Consider the following 24,215-nt stretch of genomic DNA (forward strand, 5'->3'; position numbering starts at 1 on the left):
AGGCCATCTTTCCTGACCCATCTAACAGAGAATGAGTCTGATAAGACTAATGGTAATACAAAAAAGGTGAGTCAACAGAGATAAGTGTATCCTTTTAGTATTTGGATTTTTGGATCCAAATGTGCTTAATACAGTTCATCCCTGGAATTACTATTTAACCTATTTTACTTAATTAAGCTAGTCTGAGTTTCTCCCTGTTACGATTTTCAAAAGTCCTGATAAATATACCAATGTTGACCATTCAATAAATTAACGACACAGGGAATTTGCTAAGCTGAAACTCTAATACTTTGGCCACCTGATGCAAAGAACTGACTCATTGGAAAAGACCCTGATGCTGGGAAAGATTGAAGGTGGGAGAAAGAGACGACAGAGGATGAGATGGTTGGATGGCATCACCAACTCAGCGGACATGAGTGAGTAAACTCCGAGAGTTGGTGGTGGACAGGGAGGCCTGGTGTGCTGTAGTCCATGGTGTCACAGAGTTGGACACGACTGAGCGACTAAACTGAACTGAGATGCTATAAGAAAAAATTAGACCCAGGCAACTCACTTTTATGTAACTTGAGACATATACTGAACTAGAAGTATTCAAATGCAAATTTAGAAGTAACATGGTTAATTTCCAACGTTTCAGCAACTGATATAGAGCATTATTTCTTTACCTAAAGTTGTATTTTAACTGCATACTGTTCCACTCTGTAGATGAAGAAATCAAAATTCCATCTTGTACAAAGTTTTATCTAAAGTCAAAGAACCCAGAACACAGATGTTCCCTTCTCATGATTCCTCTCCTAGTCATTTTTACTTCCTTATTGTATTAAAATATTGTGCAGACTGCTTTTACTTAACAAGGATGATAGTGTGTTGCTATAAAATCGATTGTAAATGTCTGTCTCTTCATGTCTCTTCGTAACACACTTCTTCTATGTGTATATACATTTGAGAATAGGGGAGAATCATATAGTAATGTACATATACAACTTGATAGCTCATCCATGAGTATATAAACACTGTTAAGATTAACTTCTAAGTGTGATTCCAAATGTTACTTCTTAATGTTACAAATCACTATAAAATCCAGACATTGAGGAAAAAAAGTTTTAACATTTAGAAAAATTGTTTTAAGATTAGATTAATACAATTTCTAAATTTATATGCTCTTGAAATACTAGAAACTTGGGACACATCAGAGAGAGGATTTAGTACCTGGAAAGTGAAAACATACCTGGTTCAGTTTGGTTCATATATACATGGAAACATATATCAAACTTCTAAGTTTTATTAAAAAAGCATCTATCACTTAATGAATTAAGTAAAACTGATAATTTATATTAAAAATTCCTCTACGCCTCTCGAGACCTAGAAAGAATTCTTATCCAGCATGGATTAAAATAAGAATTTAATTGTAGTCTTATTTTTTTTAACTTTTTGGCTGTGCCACATGGCTTGGAGGACCTCAGTTCTTGGACTAGGGTTGAACCTGGGCTACGGCATTGAAAGAGCCTAATTCTAACCACTAGACCACCATGGAACTCCCTAATTGTAGTCTTAATAGTGTTTGCATGTATGATGAGTTACTGAAATTATTAAAATTCAAATAAATCTCCAAACAATTTTATAAAAAAGAAAAAAAAAAAGAAACACTTTTATTTTCCACAAGGAAGAGCAATAGGAAAAATTAAATCATTTCCCACATGTTGTTTTCTTAAAACAGCCTACAAGGACATATTCAGCACCAAATAAAAAAGAAGAAAAAAGATAATTACAAACAGCCATAGAATATAATCTATAAAGCAAACATTTAATATTGCACTTCGTTTTGCTAACATTTTGGATTTTACTTTTCCTAATTGAAAAATCAGGAATCTATCTTTGAATACTGGAATACACCTGTGAAGCTCACATCTTATATCAAGAATTGACCAATATTTAGAAAAGAGTAATGCCTCTAAGTAAGAAAGTAAAGGAATAATGGGGGAAATAAAACTTTATTTGATAAAGTTTTCTATATTTAAAATTGTATCACATTTTGTGACCCAGTGCCAATTATTAGAATATTGGTCATTCTTTCCTCATGTGTTATTTATAAGAGTATATGGTGATAAGTATTCCAACGCTATGCATTATCAACAATTGTTCCCTAGTCAGTTAGACGTAAGAAGAGAGAAAAGAAAAGGGATTTTCTGACAATCCCCCCCCCAAACCCCCAACGAAAATAAAACCACCAAATGCCCTTTATGCCAAATATTCCATTAGCTTCTTTTGAGGGGGACATTCACAAAATGATTTAACAACAATAAAAAAATATTTCACCCCCATTTCCTTATTATCTAGTATTAGTTTGCTACGGGAGCCCAAACCCTTTAACCGAATCACTTAAAACGCGATTCATTTTTACATGGGCTTTCTTCACCCTGTCAGCATTTTTCAAACATGAATTGTCTTCCATGTTTTCTTAAAGGCCACTTATGGAAAAGCCTATTTGTTTTGTATGAAGCTTTAAGACAGTATTTAACCAGGTCAAGCACCAAGCCAGAGTTACTATTATTTTCAGCCACTTTATTAACTGTGGGATTAAATGGCAGGATAGATGTAAGACCCATTTCACACATATGTTGCAACATCAGAGATGCCGATTTTCATAAAAAAAAAAAAACCAAAAACACAAAAAACAGAGCCGAAATCCTTCTAAAATAAAGACATTCAGTACACTTGGTACCTTGGAAAATGCAGTTTTAAGGGTCTTCATGAATGCTGGTATACTTATGAGTCAACTGTAAATTATCTTTCATACTTTCTGTAAGTTACTGATGTGATCGTTTTTCATAACTATACATACTCAAAGTGAATGATTTCTCTCGTTTAGCAAAATCTTCTTTAGGTTATGGAAAAACATACTTTTGTTTAAAAAAAAAAAACCAGAAAAATATAAGTTACTATTTCAACAAATAGTCTAGTATTTGTAATTTTGACATTCTATACTTCTATAATATACTGGGGCTTTCAAGCTGTCAAGCTTGAGCAGGACAGGAAATGTATAAAATGAGCTCTCTCATAATCTGAACATACATATTCCTGCACATGGAAATACCCTGCACCAGCAAAAATGATTTCCAACATATGTGTTTTGGAGGTAATTAAGTAACTCTGTATAAAAATAAATGCACTATCTCCTCCTTTCCAGTGACTGGAAAACTTCCATACTTTTAAAATAATAATAAAAAATAACAATAACTTGTAAGAGCAACAGCCCTTAACTCTCTGCTGGTGCCTGCCATACTGCCTTTCTTGACTCGTTTCTCAGCTCTGCTAGCTTCTTCTTATATGTAATGATAAGAAGGGAATGCGGGTGGGTTATCACTTTTGTGTATGTCCCTTTTCCAAATTTCCCTCTCCAAAAAGCCAACCAAACAAACAAAAAAATAACTCAACAGTGCAACAAAACACAAATAGCATTCCAACAGTTTGGCAAGTGATGCGTTCACCTGAGATTAAGTGATTTTAGGCAGTCAGTAACAAAATGCTGCTTTGCTGTAATAGTAGAAAGGCAACAAATTCTTAAAAGAAACCAAGAAGGTATACAATCTTGACAAAGTCTCGTATTAGCTTCCTCCTCTTATCTCTTTTCCCACATATCTGTTGCTTATCTACCACAGTAGGCTGCAAACACACAGCAAGAAGGATTGGCTTGAAGGCATTTGATGTTTGTAAATAAATCCACAATAGGATCCAAGCTGAAGAGGTGATACATGGTCAGCCTAGTAGGACAATTCTGAGCATGTGCATACGCAGGTAAAGTCCAGGCTATATTAAATAATAAAAAAAAAAAAATGTCAGTGCATTTTTTTTTCATGTTAAAGTTTTTCTTTCAAAGCTTTCTTTTGTTCCTTGTTGTGCTCACCACAAACAAGTTTTAAAAGAGTATCAAGAGTCTGGCATAAATGGAAAAAAAAAAAGCTGTAGTGACATTGAACCGCACAATGTAAGCATTGAGCATGTGCAAATTTTCAAATCAAAAGAAGGAAATCATCCCTCTTTACAACGTGGTGTCTTGACACGTATGACCATAGGCTAAGAAGACTGCTCTTAGTATGTGCCAGTTTTAAAGGAGAAAAGCTTAGATCTTCAAGCATGTTGGAGCAGTCCCAGAATGTTGCTGTAGGCTTCTAAAGCGTGATCACTGGTTGTTTCATGTTTGCCATTTTTCTGGGCAAAAGCTATTCCACTTCCTCTGAAAACATGTCTCCAAGATACTTCTCTGTCCTCAGCCGGGAAGGGAAGAGATACAGTTCGGAACCCACATCAACTTGATTTAACCAAGTATTCCTTCAGCGAGAGGGGCAAGATGGTCTGTCATCGGCTGACTGATCAGGATTTGGATCAATCTAGAAAGGGAAAAAACAAAAACAAAACCCTCAAAACCGAAGTTAACTGATAGCTTTTAGTAAGGATGTGGCAAACAGGCTAAATGTTTTGCATGCTGTAATCAGAAATCTGATTACATTGAGAAATGTAATCAGAATGAACATAAAGGGCTTGTATGGGGAAGAAAGAGGATTAGTATCATTTATGAAGTACTTGCTATTCAATTACTAGAGTAACAACTACATTGTAAAGGTATGCCAGGATAGTTTTATTTGACAAAAGCTAAGGGTAATATTTTATCAGATAACAGGAGCTTTATTCAGCACTTAATAGAACTTAGGACTTAAATATATAATGGCCAACATTTTCATAGCAATGATTTTCTCCTGTAAAGTTTCCCTTTCATCCTGTTACAAAAAAGTCAACTGATGTTTTCCCTAGGCTTTGGGAAGAATGTAGCTGTGTAAACAATGTTCTTGAGGTGATAGCTCATAAGAGTAAAGCCCCAGAGAGGGCCCAGGAATACAGTGTGTATCAAGAAGTAAGAATGATGAACCCAAATGCTCCAGAGGCATCCCATTTTGCTTCTTTCTGTAGTGACTTTCATATGCACTTACACTTTTCTTTTTAATGACTATCCTTTAAAGAAAAAAAAAAATTCAAAATAGCTTTAATACAATCGAGAACTCCCCCATCCCTAAATGTGGCTAGATGTTAAACAGTTAAATCACATCCTATACCAATTTAGGCTTTTAAAAGTTTTATATTCTTTTAATTAGCTTTAGTTCATTTTAAAAGAAGGTAGAATTTTATGACAAATGGCTTAAAAGTGGATACTTAAGATTGCCATTCTTTAAAAATGCTTGTTGTACAACTAGGAAGCCTCAGATCAAATCACAAAAGAGGGACTTAATAAGCAAGACAGAAATATCAAAATAAAAATGTAGTGACAGTATTTCTAAAAAGTGGGAGGATACTTTTAGCATCTAATGAAAAATTTCATGAACTGAAATAGTGAAACAAAAAAAACTATGTCCAAACAAGAATTTGAAGAGAACAGAACAGATTTTGGAACATCCTATAATCAATGAATACAGTGGATTTCATATTAATCACATCCAAAGGACAACTGACTCTTCTAGTCATGGTATTAAGGGGAAAAAAAAATAAAAGCAACTTGTTGAAGAGGGAAACAATCCTCTTGTATCTTTCTTGGGAGTAGTATTTCACTGCAAAATAGCTGTTTAAACTATAGCAACCAAAAAGCAAAAGCTGATTCTAATGATTTAAAAAATTATCTGGTAATATATTGTTACCAAGGCCAATTCTAGAAGTCTCTTACAATGCATATTACATATATGCATATATATATATTCTGAAGTATCCTGAAATTGCTGGATTCTTTCCCAACTCCTTTCCTTTGCATATATTTTTCTTCCTGCCTGGAATATTCTACATTTGAGAAAACTTACTTTTTAAGAATCAGCTTAACAATCACCTTCTTAGGGAAGTCCCTCCTGATTCTCAAGATCCAATAAGCTGCTCCTTAAATGAACTGTGCATTCCTATCACGTTGTTATGTAATATTTTGCTTCTAAGTTTGTTTTTTTCTCACCAGTCTATACGCTTCTCCCAAATAAGGGCCATGTTTTATTCATAGAAGTGCTCAGTTACTTGAGACGAATAAAAATAATCTAACAGTGTAGGAATGTTGTTTAAGTACGTTACTGCAAATGTTATTTTCCCCTATCACTGAGAATGTTGAAATACGAAAATTAAAAAGGATGACGAGTAAGATAAATTCTGGCTATTTAGTCAATGGTTGCAAATGCCAGTTCTATAGATGCTTTAAAATATTTATTCCTTTAACTAGCATGTTACATGCATGGGGTTAGATCATTATCTTTATTTAGCCAATAATATAAGAGACTAGTCCAATGTCTGGGTGAGACTGTATTGACAATCTTGATCTAACTTTTAACCTGTTGTTCAAAATTATTTATTATTCTCTTACCATGATATTAAAACCTAATTGTATTTTCAGAAACTCTGCAATACTGCTTACTAAGAGTCAGCCCATTTTGTACTTGAGGGTGTGATGCTTACTTCTGAATAAAGGGGTGGCGGCAAGAAACGAAACTCTTGAATATATGCAAACAGTGGTCCTTGAAGTGCTCTCTCAAAGTCATCACAAGCACTCCCTGGTGCAAGATTGTTCCGTCTTTGTTCCTCTGTTACCACTTCTGCATAGCTGGGTGGTGCTGAAGGAAAAAGATACACGCAATTCGAACAGCATGTTCTTATGCATGTCAAAATACACAGAATAGAAGGTATTAAAAAGGAATGTCAAAGTAAAATAATAATAATCTATCTTGTGATTAAAACTAGGGGGATATATATTTTAAACCTAACATTAGGGGCACACCCCACTCTTCAATACAGACAAATTTTATCTAATCATAAAATATCAGAAGCAAAATTATTTTCTTGCAAATACCAGATTAAGCTTAGATACACATTATCAAATTATTACCTTCAGGTCTTTCAGGTAGGGATAAACCAAGCCAGTTCATATTCATGCTACACTGACTGCTTACACTTGAGGTTCTGCTTCCAAATGGATGTAGAGGAATGGTACCAATGACAAGTGGCAAATTAAGAAATAAATCCATAGCTCCAGGAATATCCACATATACCTTAACGATGAAAAGAAAGGTTTAGAATGCCAAGTACTATTTCTTTTTTAAAAATGAATAACTCAATCTATTGTCATCTGAGGCCCTCATTTACTTCATTTTTTAATGATATACTTGAAAAGTTTCTCCATTATGTACACTATTATACGGTGCACTGACCTCAGGTAAAATTAGAAATTAAAGTCCAAGTTACACAAAGAATTACATATACCTATATATATCATATATGGAAAAAAAATCATATTCTAGATATAAGACAAAAATGATACCCTTATGACATTAAGACTTCAAAAAACATCCACGCCAAACCCTTAAACCTGTACGCACCATCAGTGAATACTCCACACGGATGATGCTGCAGTCCAGGATGGAGGGGGAGACTGGTGGGATTTTCAGCAACTTGCCATTCCACGTCTCTGTCTTTCCAGATGATAAGGACTCCCCACGCAAGTTCGCCACAAGCTGTTTCACTTCCTTCATTTTCCCTTTGGCATAGAAGGCCTGTGTTTGGTAAATGGCTGCCTTTGGCACCACCATTCGGGAAGAGCAGTTCTCAATCTCAGCAAATATCTGAATTGATTCACCTACATGAAAAATATATATATATATCTACTGTTAAAAACCAACTAACCAACCCCCAAACAAATGTAGATTCTTGAACTAAAGTTTGAAAGTTCAGTGAACCATGTGGATTAAGAAGCCACCCTAAGAGTGGCAATAACTTTAAAAATCAACTACACACTTACAGCAGCCATTTAAAACACTAGACTACATCCCAATCTACAAAAGGAAACTGGATAAGCACAATTTATAACAGCTCACCAAAGAATACTGTATCATCTTTCCATTTAGTAGAAAAAATGCAAATTCATGCACAAAAGTTAAATGTAGAAAGATCAGTCTTAGTGGGAGTCCACCTCATACATACCTGGCGTATAGCCCTTCCTTTCGATCTTGGCACTTAAGGATATGGGGCCTGAGGTACAGAACCAGCAACAGAGAGTCTTTTCTTTTGTGCCTGCTTGGGGTGACTGTAAGATATAAATTTAGAGAAAAAGATCAAGGTATGAATTGAGACAGGAATAAAATTTTTAAAATACAATTCTCAATTCCTGAATAATTTAACATTAAAAGCAACGTTGCTTCATTTCTGTAGCAAATATACTTTTCCATTAACCGACAGCTTTTAATTTATACTGGTATTTCTGTCTTTATACAAGTTTCCATTCAATTAAAGAAAAAAGGGTTTAACATATTTCATAAACATAGTTTTAGCACGCACTACATACATAGTAATTAAAAACCAACTTAAAAAAAAAACAGGAAAAAACAAAAAAACCCTTTCCACATTCTATTTAAACTGCCTTTATTAAAAAAAAAAAAAAAAAGAGGCAGTTTTGGAAAGCAACTTGGTTATAATCTCAAATGATAACATCTTTGAGAATGTAAAACCCAGAATGTAAAAAAAGAAAATTCATTTGTAAGATTGATTCTTATTTGTGTAAAGATGTTATTATTTGTTTAAACCAAGTAAAGGTTTTGAATTCAAATTTGAAACTTGTGAAAAAATACAATTAAAAAAGATTTTCTTTAAAACAGAATTTAAGTTTTTTCATGAAAATAATAATCTCCCCATGATTTGACAACTATCCCTGTATTGGAGTAATGCAATGCAGTACAAATTTTAGATTATAATATTTTCAAGGTAAGTGATATTATTATAGTAATAATCGATATTACTGTTCCTTTTCCACTAAAACTGTCCAGGGAACAGATTTATTTTTGTTACTTTTGTTATCTTCTGAGTTAAGAGATATTTCATACCAAATATTGGTCTTATTTTAAATATTTACTTAAATTTATTACAATATCAGAAAATATGAGCATATTCTGCATTAATTGGTATTGCTCTTCACTGTAGTTTGGAAAACATTTACGTAACTTAAAAATGAAGTTACTATTTAAAAATTGTAAAGAATACATAGTTTAGATGATTATTCTTTAGTATTTATATGCCAAAAACAGAGAATGAAGAATTCAGTCAATTCTTACCAGTAATGAAGGAGTGTTGATATCTATATGTTCAAAGACTGTAAATTCCTTCTTTAATTTTACTGGTAGAAGCCAAGGCCTGTGCAATTCGGCTTTCACCCAATAGCGCACACTGCCATGTCTGCCTTCGAATGAGGTAGCAAGTGGTCTGTGCAGAATATAAAGATCATATATTAATCTTACACCTCTTTTTAATTAACTGTACAGTAGGTCAGCATAGAAGTGTTAATGTATTATATGTTTATACACCAATGGGGTATCGAAGGCGTAATTTATATTTCCAAAGGGATAAGTCATTGGGGGCGAAAAAACCTTCCAAATAATAATAGATAATTGTCAAATATTGCAGAAATTTGGTTAAAAAAAAGCCAGAAGAATACAATTGCTTTAAACTAAGAAGAGGCTACTTTTAATGCTGGTGGCAAAATTATCAAAGTCTGGAAATGAACATTTTTGAAAACATCAAGACTTTAGTTTAAAAATAAAATTAAGAATGGTTTAACTATTTCTCTTGAGAAATTCTAGACTCTGGTTAAACATTCAGACCAAACTCCCTATGGTGCTCCATTTTTCATTAGCTAAAAATTACTATTTCCTATTATAGCAACTAATTAAGATCCAGAAAAGGTCTGGAATAATCATTATGGCTTCAAAAGCTTTTTACATTTCATTAAGTCCACTGATCTCTCAAAAAATGCTTTCCCACTTCCTAATTTACTTATGTTCTAACTCTTTTTGGCCATGTTTTCTAACTACATTATAGACTTGAAAAAGAATTTCTTCTGTTGACCTGTATCAAAAGAATTAGAATTCTTTTTCAACTCTCTCAGATTGTATTACTTGTGGAAGATTTTATTTTAGTGAATTTAGTCTCCTTTTCATAATTTCATCAGAAAAATGCACAAGGTTCGTTTATTTACAAGGTAGAGTGCTAGTTTTTTTGAGGCGTAGTGGTGTTTACTTTGTTTTACATTTTAGACTTCTGCATTAATTTGTATAGCACAGAGAAATAAAATGCAAGATCTACGCAAGACTTCTACAGTTTATTTTAAATGACTGTGGTTTATTGAAAGAATTAAAAAATATATATATTAAATTATCTTCATCCTTTGAAAATATTCAGACCCAATTGTATTAGCCCTATTGTATTTACAAACTTAAAATATTTCTCTTAGAAAGTAATTAGGGTATTATATTAAAAATGTTCTTAGCAATATGATAAATACTCTGAAAAATACTCCTTATAAACTCTATCCACATATAATAAGTACTAAAATTAAAGAACACACAGAATTATGTACATTTGGCACTTGACAAGATCTTCTGTAATGCAAGTTTATGTTTCAGAACAAATATTACAAGTACCACTTTGCATGCTTTAATATCTGTTAAGACATTTTAAAAACTGCTTTTTGTATAATTTCCAGATCTAATACCTTATGATTACATCATGAATATTTTACTTTCCGTCTTCCTTTCATACTATATTCCAGGCCTTATATTAAGATATCTCTGATTGACATTTCCTTTTAAGTCTAGGTCACAATATCTCCTGTGACATTCTTAATAGCTCCTTGCACAGAAGCTAATGAATTCATATCAGAAACACACATTACTTCTCAAGTTAAGATATTCCTAATTATTTTGACCTTCTTAGCTTACTGCTGTTGGTAAGCATCGGTACAAAGCATAGTACACTTAATTTTTATAAACTACTAAATGACAGACTTGATATGTTCTCTTTTTTCCAGCTAATGCTGATGGTAAACTATTAAGTGCTTACCATTTGACTAGCACCTTCCAATTCACTTTAAATGAAATACTTTAAAACACCATATAAATTCTGAGACAGAGTACTAAGAATTAAGGTTTGCCTTCTATAATTTTGCCACTCTAGATTAAAATATAGCTTCTTTTTTTTAGTACATTGTTTTCCTCTAGCAAGTTTCAGTAATGAAAAGGGTTTTTTTAAAAAACTAAAAATATTTAAATGTACAATGTTTCATTTTAAAAGAAAGGATGTTTATGAAAAATGCCTGTTAACAAAATACTTACGTCTGTGGAAGCTCGAAGCTGAATGCATATTCATGCCTTCCTGAATGAATAGTGTTGAAGCCTTCTTCGGAATTATCATCATCTAAAACAAACAGAAAAGGAAAACAAAAAATTTATTGATAAACCTTCGCATACTCTTCGCGGTGTCAGAACTTTAAATATGCTCACATAGTTAAGTAAGGCCACAAACTTTGGAGTGAGAGATCTGAATTCTAATTCCAACTTCATCACTTCCTCTTGGTAAAATAAAAGTCCTGTCTTCAGCTGGTTCATCTGTAGAATGGGGATAATTAATATTTATACCCCATAGGTGATTTTTTAATGGAAAACAACCTAAACTGCAAAGCATCTACATCTAATATACCACAGGCTAACATAAGACTCAGACCTCATATCTCATACTAAGATGTTACCTTTGTCTTCAACCACTTGCTTAAATTTATCCTAATAAGCCTATATATAAAACGAGAACTATTCCGTAAACCTTTTAAAAAACGTCAGTTTTGATACAGAAAACGTGAATGTGAAAACTCCAAAACGATTAGAAAACTGTCAAGTAGATGTTGGGAGTTTAAAAAAAAAAAAGGAACAGTGATTTTAATGTCGGTTTCATAGTCAAAAATAAAAATTCTTACTGAATCTAAAATTATGACCGCAGTCTGTCCTAATACCTAAAAATTCGCATATATATAAGATGTACCTTAGATTTACAATGTGCACGTTTAACGGGAAAAAACAGGTCATACATCCTTGAAAAACGAAGATAAGGATGTTCCCCAACGCTAGAAAAAAACAGGATGACCTTTGAATTTACATCCAATTTCTTTTCATCAAATAGGTGATTTTTCAAAATATCTCAAAAATAAACACAGGGAAATATGGGAGGGGGTTCTGGATTCTTAATATGTTTTTCTGAAGCGTTCTAACTAGGTAATTTAATTACCTAGTTAAATGTCTACTAATGCAGTTTCCTCGGTGTAGAAACCTTTATCATTAACTAGGAGACTATCAGAAACGGCTTTTATCATTTAACTTTCCCTTAAAAGAGTAATAAATAGACACAAAAAACATGATGCTTCCCTCAGAGGGGGAAAAAAGGTGCCTATATGTGGATACTTTTTATTCAATAACCATCAGTCAGTCTTCTGTCGGCAGAATTTTTTTCTTCTCCCCCACCCCCGTGCAAATTCTCTCTCTGGGATTTCGGCCCTGAAAGCCGGCTGATGAGTTGGGGGCCATTTAAAACCGCTCCCTACTGAAGGCGCCCAAAGTTTGCCTCCCTGTCGCTGCTTTTCTTCCCTTCTCGCTCCCTTTTTGTGCCAGCTCAGCAGTCTCATTGAGGCGAGCGGCGGCGGCGGCCGCGCCGTGGTAAACAAGTGCCGGGCTGTCAATCAAAAACTAGACCGGAGCAGGAGAGGACCGGCCTAAACCGGCGCGAGCAGATCCCAGCCGGCCCGCCCGCGCGCCGCCGCCGCCGCCGCCCGCGCGCCCCGCTATACATACGGCATACGTCGCGCGGCGCTCGCGCTCGCGCTCGCACAGCCTAACCTGCTGGCGGCGGGGGGAGAGGGGGGCGGGGCCAGGGCGCTGCAGCGCTTCCGCTTTACACGCCCCAGCCGGTGACCGGTTCGATCTGGCTCGGGCCACCCTGACACCTTTACATTTGCGGCAAAGGAAATGGGGGCGGTGGCGTCGAATAGACGCAAAAGCTCGGTGGTGGTGGTGGGGGGAACAATGGCGGGGGTGGTGATGGCAGGGAAGACTCGCCGAGGCTCCCCCCCCCCAAACCCTGCCTTCGATGTTGGTGTCACTTTCCCCGTCCCAGCCCGTCTTGGGGCTCGCTCTGCCCTCAGGGCAAATCAAGGTAGCCCGTCTGCTGACTGCAGAGACCGGGCAACGTGCTTTTGTTTTAGCTGGAGCGGGGACAAGCGGTCAAAGGAGCTGCCTAACAACTTCCACCTGAAAAACGCGGTCCGGCTAACCCGGCCCACCCAACTTCCCCCGCGAACAGAGAACTGTCAGCTAAAAAGTTGCGCCCAGGGCCGCTTGGAAGGCTTGCCTCTCCCTTCTGTTGAAACTTGAAGTCGTCCCTTTCCAGGTCTGCAAGGGGGGTGAGGTAGAGGGGGTGGGGGAGAGAATGTTATGTGACAGGAGCCCCGTGCGCTTCCAGAAGCGGGGGCGGCGGCGGCTCAAGAGGGACCTTTACCGGCGCACGCCGGTTCCAAGCCTCGCCCCAGCCGGCGAGCCCCCACTCCCCACCCGCCTGCGCCCAATCCAATCAGAGCCTGGCATCGCCTTAGCAACAGGCTAACAAACCCGGCTCCGCCTATCGCCGGCCGCCCGGGGCGGGGCCTCAGATACCAGGCTAGTTTGAGAGGTCCCAGTTCTAAAGTCATTGAAACTCTTCCAAGCCGAAGAGCTCGTCCATGCTTGAAGGGGTTGAGGGGTGTCCCGTGGGGGGTGGGGTGTGGGGCAACACAGTGTTCTTCACTATAAAACCGTGGCGCAAGCAATGAAATTTGTGTTTGTCCCCGTAAGTCGTCGTATTATTCTACTTTTACCCCACTGCACACCTCAACTCCTTTAAAACCTGTTTCTTCTAACCCATCTTAAAAAAGGCTACCAGTCTAGGAAGGATCAAATACAAACTCCTGGGCGTCCTGTTCAACCAATACCAGGACTGTCATTGGGCAGTTCCATTTCTTATGACTGTCACTGTTTGAAGAGACTAACTAGAAATTATTTCAGGATGCAAATGATCTGTGTAACTGAAAACGCAATTAAAAGACTAATTTCATCTGAATACTTTAAAAATAATGCATTCATGCTGTAACTCAAAGCACCCTACGTTTCCACACTTGCCTTAGTTCAATTAGCACTTCCTCATGAGTGTGTATTTTTTAATTAAAAAAAGGTTAAAAATGTGCTCTTATTTTTTGAAAAATCGTCAACATTCGAACTAAATACTGCATTAAAAAGGAGAAGCACAAAATTACATAACCAGTTTTCACATTATATTCTTCTTGGGCTAGGAATTAAGTCATCGCCACCACCTGACGCGTGTAACCAATCTGCTGAGAGCAGAACAAGCGCCCCTCCTCACCACCCCCCAGAACTGGTCCGAAACAGGATTGAACCGCTTCTAACAAAGGGTGGAAACTTAGAAAAACAAGCTTAGAGTCTCCTATATTTCCACAATGTAACCATTTAAACAATAGATTGGAAATCTCAGGACCCCCTTTCCCTTTGACAACCCTTTATCTTCCTTTTCTAACCAAAAATCAAATCCAATGAGCCGAATACTTTTCAATTCCATCTGACTGGCAGGGGTTTCATTGAATCCACGTTCCAAAGTTAGGCATGATGCTCGGAAAAGAAAATTTCTGACCCCAATGGCTTCTAAAACTGATTTTTAACACATCATCATGATAGGTGCTGTCCTTTAAAATAGAGAACGCCTGATGTAAATTTCTGAAGGAATTGGAAAGAATAGGGAAAAAACACGTGGGGTGTTGATACCATATGTCAAAATAAGCCACAGAAACCCTTTATCAAAGAACTACGGTCAATTCTTTAAAAGTCTTTTGCATGTCAGTATTAAAAAATGAAATACACCTATTAACCCACTTTAAAGTGTTATTTCTTCACTGAAGCTTAGTTTTTAAGATCTCAGGTTGCAGCGTATAAGGGAAAAATCCAATATTGGACTGCAGCTTTTAGCAATTCATTTGAAAACATATAAGTAAAATTACTGAATCGGTTTTAATTTATATGTAAGGTTGAAATGGATTCCAAATGCGTATGGCACAAACCAAGCCGGGTATAGAGGTAGTTGAATAAGTGCAGTTTGCAGTCACTTTGCAGATGCCTGCATGCGTTACGGCTTAGCACACGATGAATGTCAAGGAGAATCCAAATCTTCTAACTTTGCTAACCTTTATCAAACTGCTATATGTTTCCAGGAGCAGGATTAGATTAATTCAGAAAAATTGAAAAGGTACTTTCCAAAGAAAGGTCTAATAATTTCTTAACAATGTTAAAAAAATACACTTACCTCTTTCGTGTCCAATTAAGATGTCTTTATGGTTGAAATATTCTACTTCTTCAGTGTAATTCTGTGTATAGGCAGTATTGGAGCCGGCGTTTCTCGATTCGGTCCAGCGTACTTTCGCATGTCCTCTTGCATGAATTTTAAGAGATTTTACTCTGATTTCCCCCGTAACTTCTAAATTCACCCTTCCTGAGACTGTATCCCCACTAGAATACACAGGGACATTGCTGTCATTAAGACAGTCAAAGCTTATTGTCAAACTCTTTACCTTTCCCAGCACCATGTTTATAACAAAATCTATAAAAAATATAATGTAAGACAAAAAAAGTCAAGATCACATATACGATGTGATCCTCACTTAACACTGATCGATGTCTTTGCCGTGCAAAAAGCTTGCAGGCAGATCAGCGATTCTTTACAAATAGTTCATTGAGATTTCTTAAAAAGTCAGGGCAGCACAGAGGCTGTTGGCTGCTCCGCGCTCCTGCGAGTCTCAGTGGTCTCCTTACAAAGACGGGCGGCTGGAAGCTGCCAGCTCACTTTAAGAGGAGCTTTGTGAAAAACAACCCCGGTGCGCATGCGCACGCCGCGGCTGCTGTCGGCCCTCCCAGCGCGCCCCCTCCCGCGCCCGGCTCGCTCCCCGGCGCTTTTGCTCGCTCGCGGGTACAGTAGGTGTAAGCCACGGGAGGAAGATACTGGGGCTGCCGGGAGGCTGAACCAGACTTCTCTGCATTGTGGCCTCCTATTGGTAGGCAGGCTACCGTAAACCCTCGATGTGTGAGCCGGAGTCCCTTACCGAGCACACTCTAGTAGAAAGATGATGGCCGAGGGGGCCACCGGGGGACAAGGTTTGGGTGGGGAGCTGTTTGCAAGGGCCAGTAAGGATAAAACTGCTGAGTGACCGGCCCGAAGCGTGCGTTCCCGGCACTGCAGAGTTTTGCCCACTGCCTGGATGGGAGGAGGAAAAAGTGATGTGTGTAGAGAGATGGGGGAAGGGAGAAACCGGTTGGGCAAGGGCTGGTCGCTGAGCATAATCTTAACGAATTTCAAAAGAAAATGTAATAAAAACCAGAGAAGAGATAATGTTCAGTAGACAAGAGCATTCTTGGTTTGGGTTTTTAAAAAAAAGACCAGTGCCTTGTAGGCAGGGTGGAAATGACCCAGTCGAGACCTTAAAAGAGATTGCAATAAGGAGTAAGGAAGAGAAGCATTTATAATTTAATCATTATATTTTGCTTTCTCCTCCACTGCTTTCTCTTCCATCTCTTAATTTGATAGCAATGAAAAACAACCAAGATGTTTGCTTGATGACACCAGGGGAAAAAGGTTTGACCACTTCCTCGAAGGAAGAAGGCATCCTTTTTTTGAGACACCACCTACAGCTAGATTTGCGGGGTATGACATGATTGCAATTCCTGTGTCCAGAGGGTTAAGAATAGGATTTGGCCTAAAAAAGTACCACCTTATAAAAGGCAGCGTGACATAGTGTTTTAGCTGACACAGTGTTTACAGCAGCATTGAAAAATCATTGTTAGAAGTTAGTGAAGCCCAGAGGATGGTTTTTTTAAAAAAAGAATGATTTGTTATATAACTAGGACTTAATTCTGTGAAGCTTGAATTTTAATTTTCAGCTTTGGACTGTTCAACATAATAATTCACATAATACATCTATCTTAAGGACAAGTCCATTTGTCTCTTTATTGAGAATGTTTTGGTAACAAATTGGAGTGCTTTGGTGTATCACACTGGGGAGCAAGGCTTAACAGCATAAAATTATCTAGATTATATGGAGTCAATGAAATTACCTGTAAGAGAGAAATGGGGAGAAAAGAATATGAATCTCAAATTGTGTATACATAACCAAATACCCTTTGGAAGATTTTTGTGTGTAAACCAATTTAAATTATTTTGTGCAGTGTATTTAGATAGGATGAAGCTCTAAATCATGACTTGTTGGGCTCATTGGTCTTGCTGTTTTTTTTTTTTTTAAATCCAGAAACTAAGTTTTATTTGTTGCCTTTAGTTGAAAGACAGCGTTTTGGAGTCAAGAGCATTATATAAATTGCTTGCATGGAATATAAATATGCAAACTATTTTGACAGTTAATAGGCTGGACATTTATCTCTGATAGAGCTTAGATGGTTTTGCTTAAAACTATGAATTCGTGTATTTCAGTGGTGGGGAGGGGGAGTAGTCTTTTTTCCCTCTTGGATGACACCTGGTGGCTTTTCTAGTTGTTCAAGTACTTGGGATCTTGTACTGGCCTTGATAACTGATACTATTTGGGTTTTTCTTGCCACCTAGTGGTAAAAGTGGTGAATTTGTGTTAGCTTAGCAGTAAAGTCAAACTATATATCTAGTGTTCAGATGACTTTGGGCGTGGATTTAAAAGTGAAGTTTATGGTGAGGCCCTTAGTAACAAAGTTATTTTAAATTATTAAGGGCCAGTGAACAATGGTTGAATTCTTCAGAATTTTTAGTAAAATTTCTCCTTTACTAAAACCTCTTTACTAAAATCTCTCTTTAGTTGGAGTATAACTTATTTCTGAAAAAATAAGTCAGCTGTTTAAATTAAGACAACTAGAATTCCATTTAACCAAAAAGAATTCTGAAGAATTGTATTTTGTAAAATTATTTTAGCCCATTAAATGATTCAATCCTGTCATTATATTACATTATTCCTTCTGTGTGACGCTTTTAGGATATTATAAATCATTCTCATCATTATTTTTCTACTTCTGTTTTCTTTTTACAGTGTCTTCCTAAATGCTTTAGTAACTGACAAGTTGCCAAGAAATTCTTACCCCTATCACTTTGACTCAAGGTCCTACTCACTTACCCTAATTATAACCTTTATTCTCTTTGGATTCAGTCATGTGATTATTTCTTAAACACCTACTTGAGTTTACTTTTTGAGTTTGGTTTTCCTCCTCCTATTTATTCAAGCTATAAAACCATCAGGAACAAACAACAAATGAACAACACTGGCACCTCTTAATCCGTGTTTGTGTTTTCATTTCTGTGAAAACACTTGGACTAAGTTTTAATGTTTTGTCTCCTGACTTTTATAACCTCCCCTTTTAAGACCCCTTTTCTCAATATCTACCCTTTGGACAGCTTGAAATGTTGTACTGTAGCCGTTGTCTCAGGCTTCTGGACTTGCTGCACTGGGCCCTAATTGTATTTTGTGTTACTTTTAAGCTATTCATCTTTACCATCAAGACTCTTTTCCTACTGCACCCTGGCCAAGGTCTCATATGCCATCTCCTCCTACTCTGCTAACTCTCTTTACTCCTGTCAAGTGCATCTTCTGTTTGCATGTTAACTTGTCTCACAGTTGCCGAATAGAGCTACAGGCTGCTTTTCTGTGCCCAGAAAAACAGCCCACTACTGTGCTGTCTCCTTTCCCTTCCTCTAACCCCTCTACTAGATTCACTCGGAACAGCTGAGTAAAATTCTGACTAGGCAGAATAACCAGTTCCTCCTCCCCCTTTTATAGCTTCTTCTGAACTTGTGTAGGAATCTCTTCTTTTTTTTTTTTTTTTTTTTGGAATCTCTTCTTATGGTATTTATTTCTTGGATTTTTTTTTTTTTTTTTTTGCCTGGCTTCATGGCGTGTGGGATCTTAGTTCCCTGACCAGGGATTGAACCTGTGTGCCCTACATTGGAAGCATGGAGTCTTAACCACTGGGCCACCAGGGAAGTCCCTTCTTGGATTTTAAATTCCATGGCTGTTCCACTTTACTGTGTAAAGTTTGAAATCAAACTCAACAACTATGTCAATAATAGACAAATGATAATTGCTTTTAAGATATATAATATTGAGGCCATATGTCAAAATTACTGCAGTCTGGAGTTTTCCATGTATAATATCAAAATGCTGAGTATCATTAAAAGCAAGGCATCTCAACTGAATGTCTTGCTGTGTGGTTGTAAGAAAACCTGTATCAGCCATCAGAACCTGTTTCTTAAGGAGAACTATGAAATCCATGCTTACTCCTTATTTTATCTTACACCTGACAGGCTTGAGTGCTGTAGAACTAAGGGAGATATTGTTTGTTTTTTGAATCTTAACTCTGCATTTCAGGATTTTGCAACTGTGGCTTAACGCTAACATCTTCAGGCTGCAACAAATTGACTTTGATGTGGAGATGAGAGGTAAGATTTGCTATACGTAGTATTAGCAAAATGAGTAAGACTTGCTTTTTATATTAGTTAATTATATGGTATGTTTGTTATATTCTTTTTACTTAATAAATGTTTTAATGTCATGGATTTTTGTGATAAAATTCAGTACCAAATTTGGTTTCTGTTTGCCATCATTAAGAAATAGTGTGATATGTATTATGTGAATGCCATTTAATCTTATTTTTGATTTAATATAAAATCATTCATAAGTATTCTATTCACCCAGAGATGCCACTGTTAACATTTTGGTACCTTTCCATCGAGCTATATATCTAAAAAAGAAAAGCGTTACCAGTTAAGCAATTACAGTGCTTCTTATCAAGTACAATTTTTAAACTTTAAAAAGAAGGAACGTAAGTGTTAGGTATAACAGCATTATAATTCGACATCTGTACACACTACAAAATAATCCCCACCACAAGTATAGTTACCATTCATCACCATTCCCTTCCCTGTTGTTACCCACCTTCCAACTGCCTTCCCCTCTGGTAAGATCAGATCTGATCTTATCTCTGTATCTGAGTTTATTTTCATTTTATTTTTTGGTTCACTTGTTTTTTCTTTTTATACTCTACTTATGAGTGAAACCGTAAGATAATTGTCTTTCTTCGTTTGGCTTACTTCACTTGACTTCCCAGGTGGCTCAGTGGTCAAGAACCTTCCTGCCGTTGCAGGAGACTTGCAGGAGATGCAGGCTTGCTCCCTGGGTCGGGAAGATTCCCTGAAGAAAGAGATGGCAGCCCAGTCCATGTTCTTTCGTAGAGAATCCCGAGGGCAGAGCAACCTGGTGGGCTCCAGTCCACGGGGTCACAAAGAGCTGGACACGACTGAGCACGCACAGCACACATCTCACTTAGCGTAACATTCTCCAGGATCATTCAGATGGAGAACATAGTATTCTCTGTCATTGCAGATGGCTGAATTTCATTCTCATATAGCTAATTATACGCTTCCTATGTATAACACACCTTTATCCATTCATTTGTCTGTGGACACTTAGGTTGTATTCAGATTTTGGCTATTATAAACAATGCTGCAGTGGACATCAGGGTACACGTATGTTTTCAGATTAGTGGTTCTTCAAGTAAATACCCAGAAGTAGAATAGCTGAGTCGTGCAGTAGTTCTATTCTTAGTTTTTTGAGGAATTGCCCTCCTGTTTTCCACTGTGTCTGCACCAGTTTACAGTTCCACCAATAGTGTATGAGGTTTCCCTTTTCTGTGTCCTCTATAACATTTGTTATTTTGTGTCTCTTCGATAATAGCCATACTGGCCGGTGTGGGGTGATATCTCATTGTGGTTTTTGTTTGCCTTTCTTGATAGTGATGTTGAACATCTTTTCATCTGCCTGTTGGCCATCTGTATGTCTTCTTTGGAAAAATATCTATTCAGATCCTCTGCCCATTTTTAAAATCAGGTTGTTTGTTTTTTATGCTGTTGAGTCCAGTAGAATATTTTGACAACAGATTTGATTAGTGGCTCCAAGAGTATAGTCTGCTTGCTTAGTTTGTAATACTTCAGTTCAGTTCAGTTCAGTTGCTCAGTCGTGTCTGACTCTTTGCGACCCCATGAATCGCAGCACGCCGGGCCTCCCTGTCCATCACCAACTCCCGGAGTTTACTCAAACCCATGTATATTGAGTTGGTGATGCCATCCAACCATCTCATCCTCTGTTGTCCCCTTCTCCTCCTGCCCCCAATCCCTCCCAGCGTCAGGGTCATTTCCAATGAGTCAGCTCTTCGCATGAGGTGGCCAAAGTACTGGAGTTGCAGCTTCAGCATCAGTCTTTCCAATGAACACCCAGGACTGATCTCCTTTAGGATGGACTGGTTCGATCTCCTTGCAGTCCAAGGGACTCTCAAGAGTCTTCTCCAACACCGTAATTCAAAAGCATCAATTTTTTGGCACTCAGCTTTCTTCACAGTCCAACTCTCACATCCATACATGACCACTGGAAAAACCGTAGCCATGACTAGACAGACCTTTGTTGGCAAAGTAATGTCTCTGCTTTTTAATATGCTATCTAGAATCACTACAGATGGTGATTGTAGCCATGAAATTGTAATACTTAGGACCTGCTAAATTAGAGGAGTTGAAAAAGTTTATTCATCCAGGCTCAAGTGGCATCAGGCCTAGAAGGATCAGAAATGTTAAAATCTTTTCCGAACTATTTTATGGTTTTTGACCAGGCACATCATTTTGTAATGCAGATAAAAGAATTCTAATTATAATAACTAATATTTTCTGATGTATGTTGAGTTTTAGTGGCAAAGTAACTGAAAGGAACCAGCTCTCCATTTTTTTACATTAAATTTATATGGGGCCAACTTGGATTTCATGTTAAGTATCTTACTTGAAGTATTTTGCCTTTCTAGTTATCTATATTTTTTTTATTTTAATATAGAGGATCATTATGACTTATTAAAAGAAACCTCAAACTTGTTACTTACTGCCACTACCTTCTCAATACTGTTCAATGGAAACATTTTCCAAAGGTTTGCCTTCTGCTTTATTTACTGTTTTATTTATTTATTTACTGTTAATTATTATTATCATAATTTAAAAACTATAAGAGAGAATTCTTTCTTCTGACCCATCTATAATCAGCTCGGTTTTCATGTTACTGTCATTTCTGTTGTTGGGGAATTTTACTTGCTACCACATTGAAGAAATAGTTGTGATGAAGGAAGTATTCAGTGTGAAAATCTGTGAGGAGAAGGGGCAATTTAAGTTTAGAAGTTTCCTGAGCACTCACTGTCTCCAGAATTTTAAGAATTTCAAGTGACCTTTTATTTCAGGGTCAGTAAACAGTTTAGGTGATAGCTAAACCTTAAAATCACACATTCAATCTATGACCTAGTAAATTCTTATGTGGATCATCAGCATTATATTAGCATTATATTTGTTATTTTTGTAACATAAATGTCTTTTTTAGTTCATGTATAAACTACTTAAATTAGTACATTTCAGTGGAAACATGAGGCAACCATAATTTTCTGCGTCAACTTGTTGTAACATTTTTGTGGTCATTTAAGAATTTCCGATTATTTTGCTGCAGAATATCTGATTAAAAAATATTGTGGACTTTGAAACATACATGAAGGATTTTGTTGGCATGGTGGTATACATGTTGTTGTAAAGATGCCCAGAGTGAAGTATCCAAAGCGAGGAACAGAATTAAATTATAGCTAATTTCCAAATTAAAATAATATAGTCTGTCTTGGTTTTTAGAAAGTAGGAGTGATAAAGCCAAAACAATTTTGTAAGATATAGGTTAAAAACAAAACTTGGAAGCTAAAGTGGATACCCTTCTGTGTGATTGGGTTCTCGGTCGTGTCCGACTCTTTGTGATACCACGGACTACAGCCCACCAGACTCCTCTTTTTGTGAAATTTTCTAGGCTAGAATATTGGAGCGGGTTGTCGTTTTCCTTCTCCAGGGAATCTTCCCAACCCAGGGATTGAACCCGCATCTTTTATGTCTCCTGCATCGGCAGGTGGATTCTTTACCACTGCACCACCTGGGGAGCCCCCAGATATCCTTTTTGCTCAATAGTTATAATACCTAAATCATATATTTTGCACTCTTAGAAATAAACACTTTATTTCTATCATGAGTCCCTTGAATAGGAAAATATCGTTTAACTTTATTTATTATTATTATTTCCTGCTATCATTTGAATCTTTTTTTGGTGAAATTGGGTAAAAGGCCTCAAAAAGGTGAATGTGTGAGAAGAATTGAATTGAGCCCTGCTGCTCCCATAGGTCTTTCTGCAAATAGAGCAGAAAATCTTTTAGAAAAAGTCACTTGATAGATGCGTGGCCAGTGGGAGATTATTAGCCTGGATTGTGAAACAGAGTCATGATCCTAAAGAGAATAATACAGGAAAGAACAAAAGGCCCAATTGTTAGCTCTTTTTCTAGCACTAGCCTTCCTCAGCCTCACAAACCTTGATGATTTTGTGTTCTAATCACATTTTTTTTTTCCTGTCTCTGCAATAATGATAACTCCAAATGAAATAAACATTGGCTACTGGCTTGGAGACATGGTGGCTAATAGAGGGCAAAGCTGATAAAGTGAAATGCATAAAAATTTCCAAAACGCTGATAAGAAAGACCCATCAGAGAGTAGTGTGGGGGTGAAGGCCAAAAGATGTGTCTCCCGGAGAATGTGGGGGATGGTGAAGGAGAGGAAAGTGGTGCGGGACAGGCAGTCCAGAGATGCGTCAGTAGTCAGACTCATGTTTAAAGAATGAATGTGGTGCAGGCATGTCTGGTAATGACCACAGGTCAGGCCAGCTTTTCAGGAGACTGGAAAAGCTGGCTGATGGCAGAAGACAGGGGTGGCGATGGAGTGGGTTTTTCTTTTATGGGGTGAGGGACATGCATACATTGGCCAAGAAGTCTAGAAACCACCAGCTTGTACGCTGAGTGGGATGTGAGAAAGAGATTATCTTTATAACAGCCAGAATACAAGTATATCTTATGTGCTTTCTACTCTTATTTGATCCTCTTAACAGCCCGATGAGGTAAATACTGTTATATCCATTTGATAATCAAGGAAACAAGCTTGGAATGATAAAGTAAGTTGTCTAAACTTACACAGCTGGTAAAAGATGATGCTAGGATTTGAACCTGTGCTGAGTTACTAGGCCGTACTACAAGCAAGTCAGCAGGCTTATTTATCAGTTCCTCCTTCAAGAAGGCTCCTGTCACCGTCCTCTGTTCTGCTAGCTTGGATTATGTATTTCTCTTCTTTGTACACAACACCTTATAAAAACACTATTCCTTAACAATTTTTTATAT

At 37.1% G+C, this 24,215-nt stretch overlaps 1 protein-coding gene across 4 annotated transcripts; it reads right to left on the minus strand.

Annotated features, from left to right (window-relative positions):
• Positions 1–1,616: 1,616 nt before the first annotated feature.
• ARRDC3 (arrestin domain containing 3) lies at positions 1,617–15,759 on the minus strand. Of its 4 annotated transcripts, none has more exons than XM_020900605.2 (8): positions 15,226–15,757; positions 11,172–11,253; positions 9,117–9,264; positions 7,993–8,095; positions 7,392–7,648; positions 6,902–7,064; positions 6,475–6,629; positions 1,617–4,388 (listed from the first exon to the last, which is right to left on the minus strand). In XM_020900605.2, the coding sequence occupies exons 1-8, from the start codon at positions 15,503–15,505 to the stop codon at positions 4,332–4,334; spliced, it is 1,245 nt and encodes a 414-aa protein (XP_020756264.1). In that variant the 5' UTR covers positions 15,506–15,757; the 3' UTR covers positions 1,617–4,331. The 4 variants fall into 4 exon arrangements, with proteins under 4 accessions (XP_020756264.1, XP_020756268.1, XP_020756267.1 ...); XM_020900609.2 differs by lacking the exons at positions 9,117–9,264; positions 15,226–15,757 and adding exons at positions 11,362–11,444; positions 11,872–12,566; XM_020900608.2 differs by lacking the exons at positions 9,117–9,264; positions 15,226–15,757 and adding an exon at positions 11,362–11,703.
• Positions 15,760–24,215: the final 8,456 nt, after the last annotated feature.

Source organism: Odocoileus virginianus, chromosome 3, assembly GCF_023699985.2.
Source record: "Odocoileus virginianus isolate 20LAN1187 ecotype Illinois chromosome 3, Ovbor_1.2, whole genome shotgun sequence".
NCBI classification, from domain to species: Eukaryota; Metazoa; Chordata; class Mammalia; order Artiodactyla; family Cervidae; genus Odocoileus; species Odocoileus virginianus.